This window comes from Zonotrichia albicollis, chromosome 3 (assembly GCF_047830755.1).
Source record: "Zonotrichia albicollis isolate bZonAlb1 chromosome 3, bZonAlb1.hap1, whole genome shotgun sequence".
NCBI lineage: Eukaryota > Metazoa > Chordata > Aves > Passeriformes > Passerellidae > Zonotrichia > Zonotrichia albicollis.
Window position 1 is genome coordinate 19,455,043 of NC_133821.1, and position 17,432 is coordinate 19,472,474.

Here is a 17,432-nt window from a genome sequence, read left to right on the forward strand (position 1 = left end):
GCCTTTGGCTCATGGCCAGCTGCGCTGAGCTCTCCCGGCTGCTGTTCCCGGCGGGATGAGGGAGCTGCTGATGCATTCATCCCTGCATCCCTCGGTTAAACATGGCTGGTGTACCACCCTGTGGCCAAACTCTCCTATTACACACAGGGGCTCCAGCCAAAAACGGGTTTGCGTTTTATTTCCACGGAAAAGCCAGGAAATATGTGCCTCAGAGACATAAACACACGCAGACCTGCAAAGAACTGAAAGCAGGCATCATCGCAGCAATTCCCATTCCCATATTGGACAGGTGGTGTGATGTCTTATAAAGAAACCTTTGCCTTTTATTTCCCATGCCTTATTTTCAAGTATTGTCCGGCTTAAGGCTTTTTTTTCCCAGTGCATTCGCCTGGCGGGAATGGTGGTACTGGAGTGGTGGTGTTGGCTCCTCCACAGCAATATTTGGTTCTTGTCCAACAGAAATATGTGTGGCACTTCAGCACCATGAGATCATTTCCTGCTCTTGGGTTTCCCTCTCCAGAGGGAGCTGCACTGAAAGGAGTTGTCTTCTCAGTAATATTCATATCCCAAGTGGTCATGCATTAATAAGATTATAGCTTTTGGGATTCTGAAAGCGGCGTGCTGGCATCCTACCACACAAAGTTATTCTAGCTGCTACCCGTTTGTAGGAACTGATAAACTTCTGTATTTGGTGATATAAGCAGCACATTCACAATCGTTCAAGCTAATTTAAATAAAAGGGGAACACACTTATTTCAGCAAACAATACAGATTTACAAAGAAAATATACCTTTAGAATAATATACTGGAGATTAAACAACTGCAATATTTCGTATTAAGTAATTAAGGTTTCTAAAGTAAAAAAAAAAGCGTGAAGTTACTTTTTATTGCCATTTAATTTTATTTTTCATATTATTTCATCTGAAATAGGAGTGCTAACGTCCATACATGGATATTTAGTGTACAATACAGTAACCTGAAATAATTTCAGTTCATTAGTGCACAAAACCCCTTGAACACCACTGTGGTCTATTTTAATTTGTGTATCGTTAAAATTATGCACATATATACACATATATATATATATTTATATCCACATCCATTTTATCCTGTTGCAAGTTATAGTTGATTTTATTATTGAATTTCAGTAAGGTTAAACATCAGAATAATCTGTAGATTGGCTTTAGTAGATTATGAAAACTCTTGCAGATGCATGGACAGATGCCACAGCAATATAATTTGGTGTCTTCTCTTACTTTGTGGATCACTGAGTGACTGCCTTTTGGCAAAGCCTTTTACAGGTGTGTTCTTTTGATTGGATAGCCAGGAACAATAGTAAAATTCTCAATTGGGGATAAGAAAAAGTAAACATGCAAACAAAGGTTTATGAAGGTGACATTTCTGAAGAGAAAATCTGTTTAAAGTAGAGTGTGCATAGATGTCCGTATTGTGCATGCAGAGACCCCTACATACATATATACACATTAAAGAAATGTAGCTTTCATTCCTTGTATTAGACCTGAATGCTTTAAAATTTTAAATTAAGAATAATAGAGGTGGTGTAAGGATAGATGGCATGAAGAATTAGGTGTTCTAAATATTATAGTAATTCCACCACTGTCTTAAATAAACTGTTTGGTCCTGTGTGTTAAAGTTGTGACAAACTTACAGGGTGGCTTAAGACCTCAGTCCTGAAATAATACCAGTGTAGGAATTGGGAGGAATAATTTCATCTTCTATTCACACATTATCCAATAAATAATCACATACATAGAATTGTTTCTATCAAATTGATGGAAATGTTCCCTATAAACCTCCAAGGCTGCAGCTTTGTGTCTTGGTGGACTGAAGAAGATGCCATGTAGAAAACACAAAACACCTGGGAAGAGAACAAAAAGTTCCAATCTTACTCAGTAGCAGCCAATATGTTTGAATGCTCCCACAATTTCTAGGAGTAAAATCATATAAGGAGCATTTTCAAGACATGACATTGTTGCTCTACTTGCACTGGTAAATAAAACAGGATCAGAGAGCAAACCTGAATATTTGATTATTGATGATCCGGATTGCTCATACATATCCTGGCATGACTCTGGACTGTATAGTCTGTCATTTCTGGGCAGAGTTTGTGTGGGATTTTAGTGACAGCAGACACAGGGGGTGATTTCATGCTTTAAAAATGGCTCTGTGGGATGCAATACAGTCCTCAAATTATTGCAGACACACTGAAACTGAAAAAGCGGGAAAAAATTAATAATTCTTTCTTTAGGACTTCACAGACGCCACAAGGGGTCCAGAGGAAACAAGGTCCTGTTTTATTTCTTAAATTATGTGCAATAGGCATTTAACTGGTACTCAAAAAGAATCGGTTTTTAAAACGACTCCAAAACTTGTGAGAAAGAACCCTGAAATCCAAATGCCTAGTCCATACTTGCTTCAGTTTAATTTAAATAAGCTGTGAATTGAAGAATGGCATCTATTCAGGAAATTCTACTTCACTCTAAAAATATCCAGTTCAGCATTTCTGAGGGTAGGAGCAGATGCAGGAAAGTTTCCAGAAGAGTTGGTGCCTGTCTCTTGAGCAATTTTGGTAATTCCAGCTCAAGTGGAAATTAAGGTCCTGAATCTCCTCTCATGTCAGAACTGATCTGTGCATCCTTGGCTTCAGACACAGAGATAATTGAGGTGGTGTGTGTGTATGTAGAAAAGAAGACTATCTAGCCATGAAGGTTTTAATAAGAAACAAATTAAAGAAAAAAAATTTGAGAAGGAAACTGAACCTTTCATTGAGGATTGCTTTGGAGTTTGGTTCATTTGTGTGTTTTGTTGGCTGGTTTTTATCACAGGAGCAGGAAAAATTTCAATTGTCAGGTTTATAAAACTGTCCAAGGATGAATGTATAAAACATTTTTATATGAATCTCTATTCTGTGTAATGCCATATATTCCTTAATAACTCTACTGCATGTACTTATCTACTGCCACCACAAAAAAAAAATTGTTAGTGATTATTTTTTAAGGATTTTCACCTGTTTTTTTCTTTTCAGCACTATGATTCCAACAGTGAAGTGGTTGTGAAGCTATTACTCTCTTCCTTATTTCTTTAAATGAATAACACATCCTGAGCTAAACCTTTAGTGTGTTACCTTTTGATCTAATAATTAAGAGAAAGCTGAACAAGAGAAAAAAGACATTCTGCCAACACTTATGTGAGAATATTTAGCGGTGTGGATTTCATGTAATGATGAGACAGCTTCTTGAATTAGTTGGTCCAAAGCAAAAAAAAAAAAAAAAGAAATTAATACCTATTTTTAGCTGAATTATTCCTTCAAGGTTTTTGTAACTGATGCCTCTTGTCATTCAGGTCACCTTCTTACTGACTAGACCTTGTAAATTAGCAATCCATTCCTGCCAGTTTTGTACTTGGTTCTGCTTTGTTTGTTATTTGGGTTTTTTGGTCGTTGGTTTTGTGTTTGTTTTTGATTTTTTTTGTTGTTTTCCATTTGCCTTTGCATTTTTGATTCTTTTGTTTCTGGCTTTGGTTTTGCTTGGGTTTTTTGGGGTTATTTTTGGCTTTTTTTTTTTGGTAGTTTGGAGAGGATTTTGTGGGGTTTTTTGGTTTGGTTTTTTTTTCCTCTTTTTCCCTTCCCCAATACACTTTCATATTTAGAAAGCCTGTGCCTTGGAAAGGGCATATTGACATATTAAAAGGAGCTAGTTGACATGAGGGGGCTTCCTCATGGCCCAGAGCTTTTAAGTTATTTGATCTTCTGTTCAGCATCTTTGGTCTGTTCTTGGAACATCTGTTCCCAAAATGCTGGCACAGTATGGCTTAGGAGGATTAAGTATCTAATCACAATTGGTCTGCTCACCATGGTGTTACTCACAGGCCATCTCAAATTAAGTCTCCAATTAAGATCTTTCTCTCCTTTATCTGCAATTTTCAAAACAAAACAACTCGAATAATTAAAGGGAAGTTGGCAAAAAGTAGCAATGCTGATTCTGACAGCTCTCTTTTTTACATTATCTTAAGATAATTTGTTAGCAATAGAACTCTAGCATTGATGAATGTCTGGTTTGCTCTGCATATGAAAACCCTGAGTACTATTAATGGGGTTTATTTTTATAGAAAATTCAAAATATCTTTTATTTTCTGCTATGTTAGTATGGAACTCTGGGGTTTTTTCCTGGAATTCTTTACCCAAATTATGTTTACCTTGATAAAAATCTTGGGAGATTTTTATGCAGAGACTAGACAGCTAGATGTAGGAAACAATTGAAAGCCCCTCTTCATGACTTCCCTGAAAAAACTAATAAATAAGGAAACCCAGAAAAGCTCAATCCTCAAACTAACAAATAAAAACCCCAAACCATCAAAAAGCAAATCACCTTCCACTGAAAACTCTTTGGCTTGAAATCACTTTTCAAATTGTTGCAAGTTAAGTATTTAATCTACTTCACTGAACAATTTTAGATTTAAAATATGGGGAAAGCACAAGTACCTGCATAGTCAGCATTCATCAAACCTGTAAATGCATTCTTATAACCTGTTACATCTAGGGACTTTTACAGCGGTCTCAGTAACTACTTTTTTTCCCCAACATCAGACTATTTACCCCAAATTTGTATTGGGGGAATTTAAAATTCTTTACAAAGGAGAAGGTTGCCCAGAGAAGCTGTGGATGCCCCATCCTTGGAAGTGTTCAAGGCCAGGTTGGATGGAGCTTGGAGCAACCTGGTCTAGTGGGAAGTGTCCCTGCCCATGGCAGGGGGTATGGGTGGAACTGGATAATCTTTAAGATTCCTCCAACCCAAGACATTTTTTGATTATTTTAGTGAAAATATCATCTGTCATTTTTGTCTCTCACAGAATTAGCAGAACGTTTTGTCCTTCCATGGATCGTGTAGGCTGGAAGTCTTGAGGAGCTTATCTGCCCTTAGCAGCATGCAAGATGTGCTCTGGGAACAACTTTGACAAACACAGTTGAGATATTTACTTTAACATAGCATCAGTAGTATTAGTCATTGAAAATATTATTGCATGCTGACATCACAATAAACTTTTAGATAAGTGCCTCCATTACAACGAAGCAAATTGAGGCATAGAGAAGCTTCCCATAGGTGTTCTTTGGCCACAATGTTTGACTGTCCTGCCAAAAAGGACTTAACTAATACATTTCAGGAGTGTTTCCTTTGCTTTCTAGGAACTGCAGTGCCTCCCTGTGAGCAGAAATGCAGTTTCTTTGCTACCTTTCTCATTACCAGCCTGGAAGCTGGAAAAAGAAAGCTTGTGACTGGTTGCTCTGGGGTCTAACAGACTGTGACTGCTCGGTGCCAGAGCCTCTGGCCAGGAGGGTTTCCTGGAATGTCTCAAAGTGACAGTTCTTCCCTTGTCTTGGGGGTTTTAAGATGTTACCCTCAATATGCCAATTCCAGTCTCAATCCTCTTGCTGAGGCTGTCGTAGCGTTCATAATAAGCATTTTTGAGTTCAAACCATGGTTTTTGTAGTTGTGGAACAACCATCCAAACTGTGCCGGGGACAGACATGCATTTCAGGAGGATTTTTGCTCACTGTGTGACAATTGCAACCCATGGTTCTAGCAATGCTCATAGTTTTATACATTAAGCATTCTAAGGTGTTTTTCTAGGAGAGTGACAGGCATGGGCTTTTGTTATGCTGTTAGGGTTAATTGAATATCTTTTGCTTAATTGACCTATTTTGAGCAGTACAGGTCTGATCTTTCAAGCATTGCCTTCCAGGTGATTTTACTGATCTTGTTGAAGGTGCACATGTGACTGGCAGGGTCATTAAAGTACAATTTTGTTTAACAAGTATCAAGATACGCCTCTTAAAACCAAAACAAATCAAAACAAACCCTAACAAAAACTCCAAACCTGACTTCCCTTGTGTCCCCCAGTAAAAATAATGAAAAGTAATATGTAGATATTTTCTGTCATGCTGACTGAATATACGTTTACCATCTTACCTTTAAGGAGTTTCAGTAGACAGAGCATAACTCTTTAACAACTGGTTTTCTCTTTTGTGTTTCCAGAGGCCACAATTTTAAGCTATGATGGGAGTATGTTTATGAAAATCCAGCTTCCTGTGGTGATGCACACAGAGGCCGAAGATGTTTCTTTAAGGTTCAGGTCCCAGAGAGCTTATGGCATTTTAATGGCCACGACTTCCAGGGAATCTGCAGATACCCTTCGCTTAGAGCTGGATGCAGGACGAGTTAAGCTAACGGTCAACCTAGGTAACAACCTCTTCCCTCCAAGAAATTAACATTTTCTTTACATTTTTTTCTTTTTGCTTGCAAACATTTATGAAACAGCCTGTTTTAACATTAAAAGTAAACTGAGATGATATATAAGCACATATCAATTTGGCATTTGCATATGTACACAAATACACAACCATTATTACAATTTATTTTTGTTCTCTTTTGTGTTTTTGTATTCTTTATTTAGTCTTAACATTACCCATCACAATATTTTTGTACTGTTGTGTATTCTAAAAAAAGCGGACAAGTTAATCAGTGGTAATTTTTGGGTTAAATTGGTTTTTTTGATTGTGGAAGATTGGTCTCCCTTCCCAATTTCTTCAGAATAGTAATTTCACAATTTAAATGTGCAAGAAGAAACAACATATACATATATATAGGTCAGCTCAGTTTTACCTCTGCCAATTAATCTATGACATGCAAATATATCAAAGACTTTCTGGTTTTAACACTGAAAATGTTGCAGTTAGATATTCCCACTGATTGATTTCTTGTTCTCCTTTTTTTAGGTGTCAAATCTATATTAAATCCATCTCCTCTTTTTTAAACAATTCTGTAGTGCTATTTTTATAGTATCGAACGATAACACAACCCTTCAATGCCCAAAGACTGCGGCCCTCAGCAAACAGCCTTGTGAACACAGGAGGCACAAGCCCTTTTACAGAAAGAAAAAAAAAAACAAAGAAAAATTGGTTTCCTTGTTTAAAATATGATGGACAAAATGTCAGGTTATGATTTTCTGTAGTTTAAAAAAAAAAAAACAGTAAGTAAAGAAATAAAAGTGCATCTACCATGCTTAAGTGGCAGAGGGGAATTAGAAGCTTCTGCCATGCTTAAGAGGCATAAATCCAAGTCAGGACATGAAGCAGAACAGGAGGAAAATGCCCATCCCATACAGCTATTCCCATTCAGGGAATAAAAAATATTCATTCCTATTTTTAAGAGGAATTAAGTGAGTCTTTTTGCTTTAGTCACAGATTTAGAAAGCACCGGTGGGGAGTGAAGAGTAAGAAAATAACCACGTGATCCTCCACTTCATCCAAGGGCCACTTGCAGAAATGCTGCCCTGGTTTTTAGGGGTGAGGAGGAGGAGGAGCAAAGGGTGTTGAGGTGACCCTTCCCTGCCTGTCCCCTCCTGCAGGCAGGCCAGGGTGGGAGGTTCTGAGAGCTTTCTGTAAAGGGGGTGTGCAGGTGCTGCTCCTCGGCTGCTTGCAACCACTTTTCTGATGCGGTTGACGACACATGACAAACTCAGCTATATGGAAACAAAATCTAGGTTTGATGGTATACATGTTCCTCAAAGGTGTAAACCAGGAGTAGCAAACCAAGTAGTGTGGTGTAGGGTTTGTTTTTTTTTTTTTGTTTTTTTTTTTTTTGTTTTTTGGTTTGGTTTTTTTTTTAATAATTAATGAATGTAGGTAGCTCAGGAGAGGATCTTGCACAAAGCAGGTTAATCACTTTATGTACAAAACAAAAAACGCCACCCTCTGCCTACTTCTATAGTTTATGAAAGTCAATGAAAAGTAAATAAATCCATGCCCTAATAATATTGTTTCTTCCTCCAACACCCCCTTTTATTTTTCCTTTCTCTCTTTTTTTTTTTTTTTTTTTTTTTTTTTAGCCAGGCAAGAAAATAATCTTAAAATAGAAAAGGATTCTCTTCCTTCTCTAATGAGTGTTTATAAATACGTCATTTTTTTTTTCTCTGTAATAATATAACTTTAAAGTAGTCACTGTTCATATCTAAAATCTAGACATTAAGGACATGCAAATCCACAACCCCTTATTTCTGGCCTGGGTGATGAGTTCTGTGTGTTAATCCCTAGTTTGTGAAGATGAGCCTTTGAGGTTATACTATCCACAAGTTGTCCAAGGTGTCTGATTGTGGCCTGGCCTGCTCTATGACCCATTGTGACGGAGCACTTTCTAATTGCACTGAGACAAATTACCTGTTCTTTCACAGATGGGGAGAAAGTTGCAGCCTGCCTCAGTTAAGCATCTTTGACTTTTAATCCTGACTTTTCACTTAGATTTTTGTCACCATGTAGCTTTGTTTGAAATTGGCCATTTTTTACCCTATTTGTCGTTTCTATTGGTAAAGACTTCTCGCAGTATATCTGGGTTATAACACCACGTAAAGACTGATGACATGGAGTGGCCATATTTGCATGTGTCTGTCCCCGGAAGGGTGGACTGTGATTTTATTGGATGTCTGCAGCTATTACCTTGAAGGATAAATTTTCATTTTTCATCTATTCTTCCCCATCTAGACTGTATCAGGATTAACTGTAATTCCAGTAAGTGCCTATTCAAACTTTTTAAAATGTTATTCCACCATTGTAAAATATGCAAACTAGAATGACAAAGATTGTGGACAGCTTGCAAGCATTTGATAATTTATTAATGAAATGTGTTGATTAATTATCATTGTGTAAAAAGTCATCATATACTTAGCACTTGTTTTTTGTCCTTCCCATAGGACATTATCTAACTACAATATTAAAAAGGAAGCATTCTACGTGTTGTAAACAAGCCTAGAGGAAATGATGCCTGTAACACTGTGTTATTCTAGACAGGCTATTTTATATTTACAGTATACATAGAATTTTTTAACCAGCATTTCTGATAAGCTGTTATACTTTTTCCCCCATGCCTTCCTTCTAATTTTCCTGACATTTTGCCTTCAACTTGTTGTTGGATTGTTGGAACATAACAGTTTTTTTACTACAAAAATTTCTATTTTACAGTCCCCCTAGACAATTACCTGTATTTACCAGCTGGTTATAGCACAATTTGGTTTTGCTTAATCTTTGATTTATGGAAATGTGATACATTGCAATAAGGACATTATTAAGTCTGAGAATGACCATATTTCTATGATGATTTTTTACACTCTAATTATGTTAAAAAATCCTTGAATTGAACAATTTTTCTCTGTGATATGCATGTTTATGAAACAGAGGGAAACATTTGCCAGATGAATGGACTAAATTTTAACTTCTCTGATATTATTTGGATTAAGAGGCTATATTCTGAAAGGAGAAAAAGGACTGTGATTTTATTTTGAGTCTATGGAATTCCTGAATGGTGTCAACAAAATTATTGATAGTAAGTATGGTAGATTTGAGTTTTGGGTTCTTTTTCTGTTTCCCTTCCTAACAGGTTTTGCAGGCCAGAGGACTAGCTATATGAAAATAGGAAAAAAAAAAAAAGGCTAAACAACAAACTGCACATGTTTAATTTGTAGTTGGTAAGAGTTAAAATATATTAACATAACATTCCTTAATAGTTTTATAACCCATAAAGAAAAACAAGGATCTGAACTTATTCTTAATGTGTCATTTTCTAATAGATTTTTTAATAATAATTTTTACAAGAGAAAAATACAGCATTTGTATTAAAAAGCAGAAAAATTTCCTGAGGCAAGTGTTTAATTTAACCTGTTCTTAAATTCAGAGAGACTTCAATACAATAAAGGAAATGCTTGTAATCACCAAGGCATAAAGATATTGTCCTCAGATTAAAAAGAAAATAATAAGTAAGTAAAAATTCTCACTTGCTAAAATGTATAAAATAATGAAAAGTCTCAGAAGCATTTTCTCTGCCACAGGACACTATTTTTTTCTACTAATGAAATCTCAATTAGAAAAAAACAAGTGTAAAATAAGCAGCTTTTTGGGCAGAACTGTAATGAGAGTGTCTGCCTTTGGTAAATACCTTTTTTTTTTTTTTTCCGAGGAAAAGCAATATTGTTTTTTTTCTTAACTTTCTTAATACAATCAGAAAATCCATCTGAAAATAGTGTTACTAACATAAGGAAACCACCAAGAAATGAAGCCACAATATAACAGGTGTTTTCATTTTTTAATCTCTTTTGGATTAAATGATGTCTCAAAGGTAAATTAAATGGTTTCTAGGTTTCATTTTTAAGCAAGGTTTGGATCAAAAGAGAATCTGCAAACACAAATAAGCCTCCAATTAGAGGATTGCAAAGAGAAGCAATGCATCTGCTGGATTGGATTAATACTTATAAATTCTAGGTCTCATTCAGAAGCAACATAACCTCTCTACAATATCCTTGGTATAAAATACTCATAAGTTATTTTTCTTTACAGTTTGTTTATAGTGGTTTTATTGCTAGAAATGAACTTGGGTGATTAGTTCCATCTCCCTGTGGTGCTTGTGTGTGCTCAGCAGGGTTTTGTGAGCTTTCAGTATGGTAAGTACCACAATGCTTTCTTGTCTGCACTGGAGTTTTTCAGCAACCAGATGTTCAATGAGCAATTTCTATATCCTGATTTTTAGATTATGGAGAATTATTGCTCCAAGCAGTCCTTAAAAATGCTTATTAGAAAATATAATGGGGTTTAGTGGGACACAATTTGTTTCAAAGCAACAGCATCCAGAACTGGAGTATCGAGTTGCTAAACACTGTGATAGTTGAGTGCCTCTCTTCTTTCTGCTGAGAACTGGATATGTATCAATCCTCATTTTAGGTTGATAGTAAATCTGGTTTTCACGTTTGAAAAACTATTTTTTTCCATTTCCTATTTCTGTTACTTAGAAATTAGCCTTACTAACATAACCTCAGTGTTGGGACTGAGAGTTATGTGTTATAAGTAGCCTGGTAACAGAGGTAAGGTCAGGATGAAGGTATCTGGTTTGAATTTGGAGAGACAATTGAAAAAGAAAAATCCAGAAACTTAAGCTGAACATGAACAAGCTTGAGAGAAGAAAAAGGAAAATGTGAATGTAAGCACTTTCTCCTGCTGTGGGCTATAAACCCAGGGATTAAAATACTGCACCTCTTCCTCCTCTCATTTTCTTCTGAAACCTGTCTTCTGCTCACTGCAGATCAAATGAATAAGTGTTGGCTTACAGAGCTAAGATTATGGCAGCAACTTTTTCTACACTTGGTCATCCCTTCACCTTTAGCTGATGTCCTGTCTTGCAGAACAGATGGCATTTTGGAGTCTTCCTTGTTTGGAGGACAGAATTTTTTAAAAAAAATTAAAATGTTCAGCAGATATCAGATCACTGCTGAACTTGTGTTTCATTAACAATGCATGGCATGATAAATATTTTGTGCTGGTTTAGAAGATTGGTATGCCCATAAAATCATACATCACTGGAAATTCTGCCTCATGTCAGTCAGAAAATGCCATTGCTGAAATGCTGGGTTTGTACATCCTTAAACAGCTTCATTGTGTTCTTCAGAGCTACAAGTTTGTGAAATTAAATTGTCTGTTAGGCAGTGAATTAAATGGTCCTTTTAAATTGCAGGTACATGTAGGTCAGTGACCTCATTTGAAAATAAGACTGCAGTGAACTCTGTTGTTTTAAATAATATGAATGTAACAGTATTTTTTGGCATTAATTATCCTGTAAAAAAAATAAGTTAATAGCAGTAGGGGTCTTCTACATTATACAGAGAATTGATAAACTGATCCTTAAAAATTGCCTTAGAATAAATTATATAAAAATATATATAAAATCCCCAAAAGATTTCTCACTTTCAATGAAGGAAGGAATTGTTACCCTTTAATTGCAAACAATCAAGCGTAAATTATAAATAGCTGTGAATCCTATTGAACTGAATGAGATTTTCCCTAGTATTTCTTAGAGACAGAACTTCATCCCAATAAAATTTTCATTGCAGTTCAGTAACAGTTTCTGAATGACTTGTGAACAAAAAAGAGATGTGATTTTCATATTTTCATAGTTTTTCAAAATTTTCATGTTTTTCACTGTCTTAGCTTTAAAGGATCTTGACTTAAATTAAATTCCTGGGTTTTTTGGTTTTATTTTTTTTTTCCAGTTTTAATGATTCCAAAATATTAGTATCTGGAAAAATCCAGGTAGCTATAAAGGCTGCTGTTTTTAATATTCAATATGTTTTTGTCACAGACATCTGCAGTCTTACACATTATTTCATCTTTTGGGCTGTGAGTCTTTATTATTATTTTTTTATTACTATCATTTCTGGAAATAAATTTTGTAAATTTGTGTATGAGTTAGCCAAGTAGGATTGATGGGGTTTTTTTATCAATTGATACATTATACTGCTAATAATGCTAATTGGTAAATAGCTGACTCTCATTTCCCAGTCTGATACTTTTGTTCAATATGAAAAAATACAGGACACATTTTTGAATGGTGCTGTGAATGGTTGCTCACCTTGTGGCACACAGTGCAGGGGAGATTTAGGTCTGTTTTTTAGTACACAGGTTTGCTTCTGTAGGCAATAACTCACAGAGCAGTGGCACTGAATTCAGTTATGCTCAAATGCAGGACTGTCAGGAGAAATGATTATGAATTGCAGGATGTCAGGGAGCAGAGAGTCCCATGGTAGCAAATGTGTACACAACTCCCCAGGGAACGTGTGAACCAGGTTTGCAGCTTGTTATCTACCTCTATAAATTAGGAAGACTTTCCTGGGCTTGGAAAGTTTTCAGTTTGTTCTTCCAGCAAAGTGCCCCTTCAGTGGTTGTATTTACATGCACTCCTTGTTCTTGTGTCTATCTAGTTATTCATCCATTCTCCATATAATTTATTGTTCCTCTCATTTTATTTTCTCATGGCATTTCTATTCTCTGCTCTTCTCTGCAGCCCTTAATCTTTTTTTCCTTGCTTTGTATGCTCATCCTTTTAAAATTTCCTAATCTGCAGATGTGCACATTACAGATGATTAAGTTATTTTATTTGGAAACATCTGTTACTGAAGCATTTCTTTCTTGTCAAAGTATCCTACAAATCCAGGGTATGACAAGGAGCTTAGTCAGTTTATTGGTAAATAATGGGAGAATTGTATCTATTAAAGAACAAGCAATGGTGTTCAATTGCATTGTATTCTCAATGTGCACATGAATTTTAAGCAGCAGAAAATCTTACATCAAGGCTATACATCTTTTTGAACTGCTGCCTGTAAAACTGCATTTTATTACAAAATCTTCCAATGAAAAAAAATCTTCCAGTGAAAAAAAATGAAAAAAATCTTGTTTATTGCACATCTTCAGCTGCTCTTAGGGACATTCCTAAATCTTCTGTGATAAGCAAATCATTAATACATTTCCATGCATTAACTTCCTACTATGGTAAAAAAGAATTATTGGAATATATTACTTGCTGGGTTTTTTTTGCTGTTTTTGGCAGTAGAAAATCATTAAAATTATTCAATTTTGTAGCTCCACCCAAAATGTAAGATTTTGTACTTTGCCTGTTTTCTAGCAGAGTGCTTATGAATTGCATTAGTTTTGATCTTTCCCTCATTAAGTGTGGCTGACAGCCTGGCAAAAACATGTAAAAGAGTTTTACCATAGAGGACATGCAGCAAATCAGCAGAGTACTTTCTTTGCAAGTTAAGTCAGGAACTTCCCTCTGTTTGCAGCACAAAGTTTGGAATAATTATAAATAATTCCTTTAAAAATTTGCCTATACTTTGCAGATTTAGAACAGGAAGTCATTGGATTCTTACTCATTCAGCAATAACAGTTTAAAGGCCGCTTTTCATATAATTTCCTGACAAACAGGATCTGCTGCTAGGCAACAAAACTGAAAACATACCTGGTCCTATTCAGTCAAATTCTGATTACAATCTCCTAGTTGCTAATAGATAGCATGGTAAAAATGGGGAAACTTCTGCTTTACTCAGAGACTCTCAGTGCAGCCCTCAGTCCAGAAGCTGCACTGAGAGCATCCTGTCTTGTTCCAGTCTCTGTGTTTGCAACAAAGGTTGAAAGGACCTCAGCTTGGGAAGAAAGCTCAGGTTTGAAAGCAAAAGAGCTTGCCTGTATGGGCTGAAGTCATTAAAGGATAGCACATAATTTATTCTGTACAGCCACAGCAGCCAGTTATGAGAGATGCCTCTAATTTCCCTTTCTCTGTTAAATATAGAGTGGAAAGAAGTGGTGCTGCACAGGTTATACTCTGTGAGCCCAACACATTAATTGGCTCACTGTGCCAGTGACTGCCAAGCCATTCACCTCTTCCTGCACTCTGCTTGCACACCTGCTCTGGACAAAAGTAGTGGCTGCTTCTTGAATGGTAGGAGAGTAAAGTGAACCAGCAGGGCCACTTCTGGTCATTTTTCAAAAGATTACATACCATTTTTTGGTTTTTGTGTTGCAGAATTTCATCTATCTCTAAAAGAACCCCCTCCCATTTGCTTTAAAAAATGTGTTCTTCTAACTCTCTGCAGTTCCTGCTTTTATATAGTTCATTGCTTTTCTGCCAGCACAAAAGGTTCAAGTGTCTGTGATGAATTTGACTAAAGTGATCCATTAACAAAATTGCTAATTTTGACTTGCTGCAGTTTTCTGACACCTGTTGTAAAATAAAACAGGAAGAGGGGGAGGCAGAATGTTGCAGGGACAGTAGAAAAGCAGCTTCTAGTAGAAAGAGTGCATTGCTTTTTTCAGCAACACAGATTTATGCTATCCCAAAATGAATTCATCTGGCCTACATCTAAGCAACAACATCCTGGAAAAGTACATGTTATATACATAAAGGCAGAAACATCACTTCTTGAGATCTGGAATGCTTAATCTATAACAATTAAAGAAGTGATATTTCAGATAGCTGAAGGGAAATGCTGGGAAAGGTTTCTGGGTAAACTTGTGCACCCTCAGTTATGTACATCACAATTATTGTCTTCTGAATTAGGTTTGTAGAACAAGCTGGATGTTGAACCTAGGAAATTTTAGGGAGTTTCATCATGAGGAAAAGCCATTGAGCCTCACAAAAAGAATATGTATTAGGAGATGCTGGCTAAGGCGATGCAGTGCTTTTGGGCCATTCACATAAGGTAATAAATTTTATTCTGTGGCTTTTTGGGAAATTTAACATGGATATAGTTTGGCTTGAGGGAGAGCTCTGAGAAGGAAACAATGAAGGTACATTGGGCTTCTAAGAATGAGTTCTCTCACTTAATGACTGACTGAGAAAATCAGACTTAGCATATACTGATTTCTCATCTCAAGCCTATGTTTTAGTTAGCAAAGTAATTTTGCAGGGAAATGCTCAAGTTATCTAAAAAGCTTCTATTTTTATCCCTTCCTTTCCAGTTTAAGTTGTTAAGAAATCTTGAACTAATAAAGAAAATAAGAACACTTGAATCAACTAGCTTATTATGAAGAAATCTAAAAGACTCTTGCACATCTAATTTTTCAAAGCCAGTGGTAAGGCCCCTGCCTGGATCTGCTTGGCTGGTGCATGGGAGACAATCGCATTAAGAGCAGAAAAGCTCAAACCTTCATTAAAGTGAAAATAAAGGCTTTATATATAGTGGCTGACCACTTAAGGGTCTATGATGATATTTGGTTACTCCCTGGCAAAGCTTTCAGGGTTGGCTGCTGGGGACTGAGGGCTTTGCTCTAACGATGCTTTCAGCCTACATGAAGGACAGCAATAAAATTTATTTATGTGCTGCATTTTACTTGTTCCTTATAAAATTTCATCTATGTTTGTTCTTCCTTAGCTAACAGAAGAGCAAATTTCCATTAGTCTCCTGGCAGGATGTCAGTAAAATATTATTTCAAGTTCTCTTACTAGAAAACAGATGGTTTTTTGTGTGCATGCTTCTTTCCTGTCTTTTCACCTCTTCATCCAAATTGCTTTTGTCTTTTTAAATCACGCATTCTACTCATGGTACTTTAAAGATAAACCTGGTTTTACAGGGTCCTCACTAATCAAACATTTACATTACAACAATAACATAACTGTGTCTTTCTCAAGGCACAGTGGTGTGCTCTGCAATGTCAACAGTAAAAGCTTAAACAGAAAGCTATTTGTGTAAATTTGAAAATTATTTGCCCTAACTGGTGGTGAAAAATCATTAGTTTAGCATTCAGGTAAAGACTTTTTTAGCACACCTACTTGAATTTTTTTCAGAAACTCATTTAAGATTGCTGAGAATAGACTTTCCATTGGTGATATTTCAGTGTATACTTTAATTTTTGCCATGCCAGATGTAGATAGCCGTCAGTTTGGGGGATATGTGGGGCTATCTGAGACAGGGCCATGGTGTGGTTCTGTATCAATGGGCTCTGAGCTCTGCAATGCTGCCAAAGTTCCACAAGCAAAGCCCAGGGGAACAGCCTGAATTGGGCTGGAGTTGTTCCCTCTGATCTCTGAACGGGGAGCAGGAGATCCTCTAAAACACTCAACATGACCAGGAGGGTAGGAAAGCAGAGATGGCTGCAAGCATGGAGCCTCTCATGTTACCAACAGGGACAAAGCAGCCTCCAGGATGTGCTGGATCTGTAAGAATAGGCTGTCTTGAATTAATAAATCCTGATTTATATGCAAGGGAGCTATGTGTGTCTAGCTCATACTGGTCCTGGCAAATCTTTCATAAAAGGACTTTTCAGAAGAAGTAGCCTAGGCCTTTTAAATATTTTAATGGGAAGAAGCACTTGAAAGTAAGTTTTTCATGTATAGCAGGTTCTAAATTTCTCTTATTTTACTTTTATGTTTTCTTCCTTTAGCTTTTGAGAAGCAAGATGACTTAATCACATTTCAGGACTGGTGATTTAAATTATCCTCACAATTTTTTTTTTTCCCATGACAGAAAGTGGGTGTTACAGACAAATCTTGCAGGGATAATAAGGAATTCTGTTCTAATCAGTAATAGCAAAGGAATTGAATAATATTTTCTTCTGGAGAAGAATATATAAAAGCTAATGTAATGTCACTCATATTAGGGAACTGTGCTGGCATGGCAGTCATTGCACAGTGGAGCTCTGCTCCCTCCTGTTCTCCCAGGAATCTCTGCTCTCATATTCATGAGTGATTGAAGATGAGCACTGAGATGATATTATTTGCAAATGCAAGGGGATTATTTAAGAAAATCAAATGAAATGCCACGCTTGAGGATTTTCTGAGGGGCTCCAAAATGCTGAATGACTGGTTAAGTGGTAGGTGGAATTAAACAGCAATACACACAAGGTAATTCATGCCAGAAAAAAGTCACCTTAATTATGCCAGCTCAGAAATGGAATGTGGTGGCACTGAGCTGAGGAAATTGTGCAGCCGTTGTAAACAGCTCTCATAAAACAGTTCAGTGCTCAAAGTGACCAGAAATCCCAGTGGATGGGAGTAGCTGTGGGGAGAGGAGTTAGGACCAGAAGAGAAAGCAGCAGCATTGTGCTG

At 36.5% G+C, this 17,432-nt stretch overlaps 1 protein-coding gene across 31 annotated transcripts in view; it reads left to right on the forward strand.

The window, feature by feature from the left end:
- Nucleotides 1–17,432, forward strand: part of NRXN1 (neurexin 1) — a 693,385-nt gene that overhangs the window by 285,579 nt on the left and 390,374 nt on the right. For 23 of the 31 annotated variants that reach the window (XM_074536869.1, XM_074536872.1, XM_074536888.1 and 20 more), the window contains 2 exons: nucleotides 6,054–6,257; nucleotides 8,555–8,581. In XM_074536869.1, coding sequence (XP_074392970.1) covers nucleotides 6,054–6,257; nucleotides 8,555–8,581 — 231 coding nt within the window. The remainder of the gene's footprint in view (nucleotides 1–6,053; nucleotides 6,258–8,554; nucleotides 8,582–17,432) is intronic. The other 8 variants (XM_074536877.1, XM_074536885.1, XM_074536896.1 and 5 more) reach the window with 1 other exon arrangement.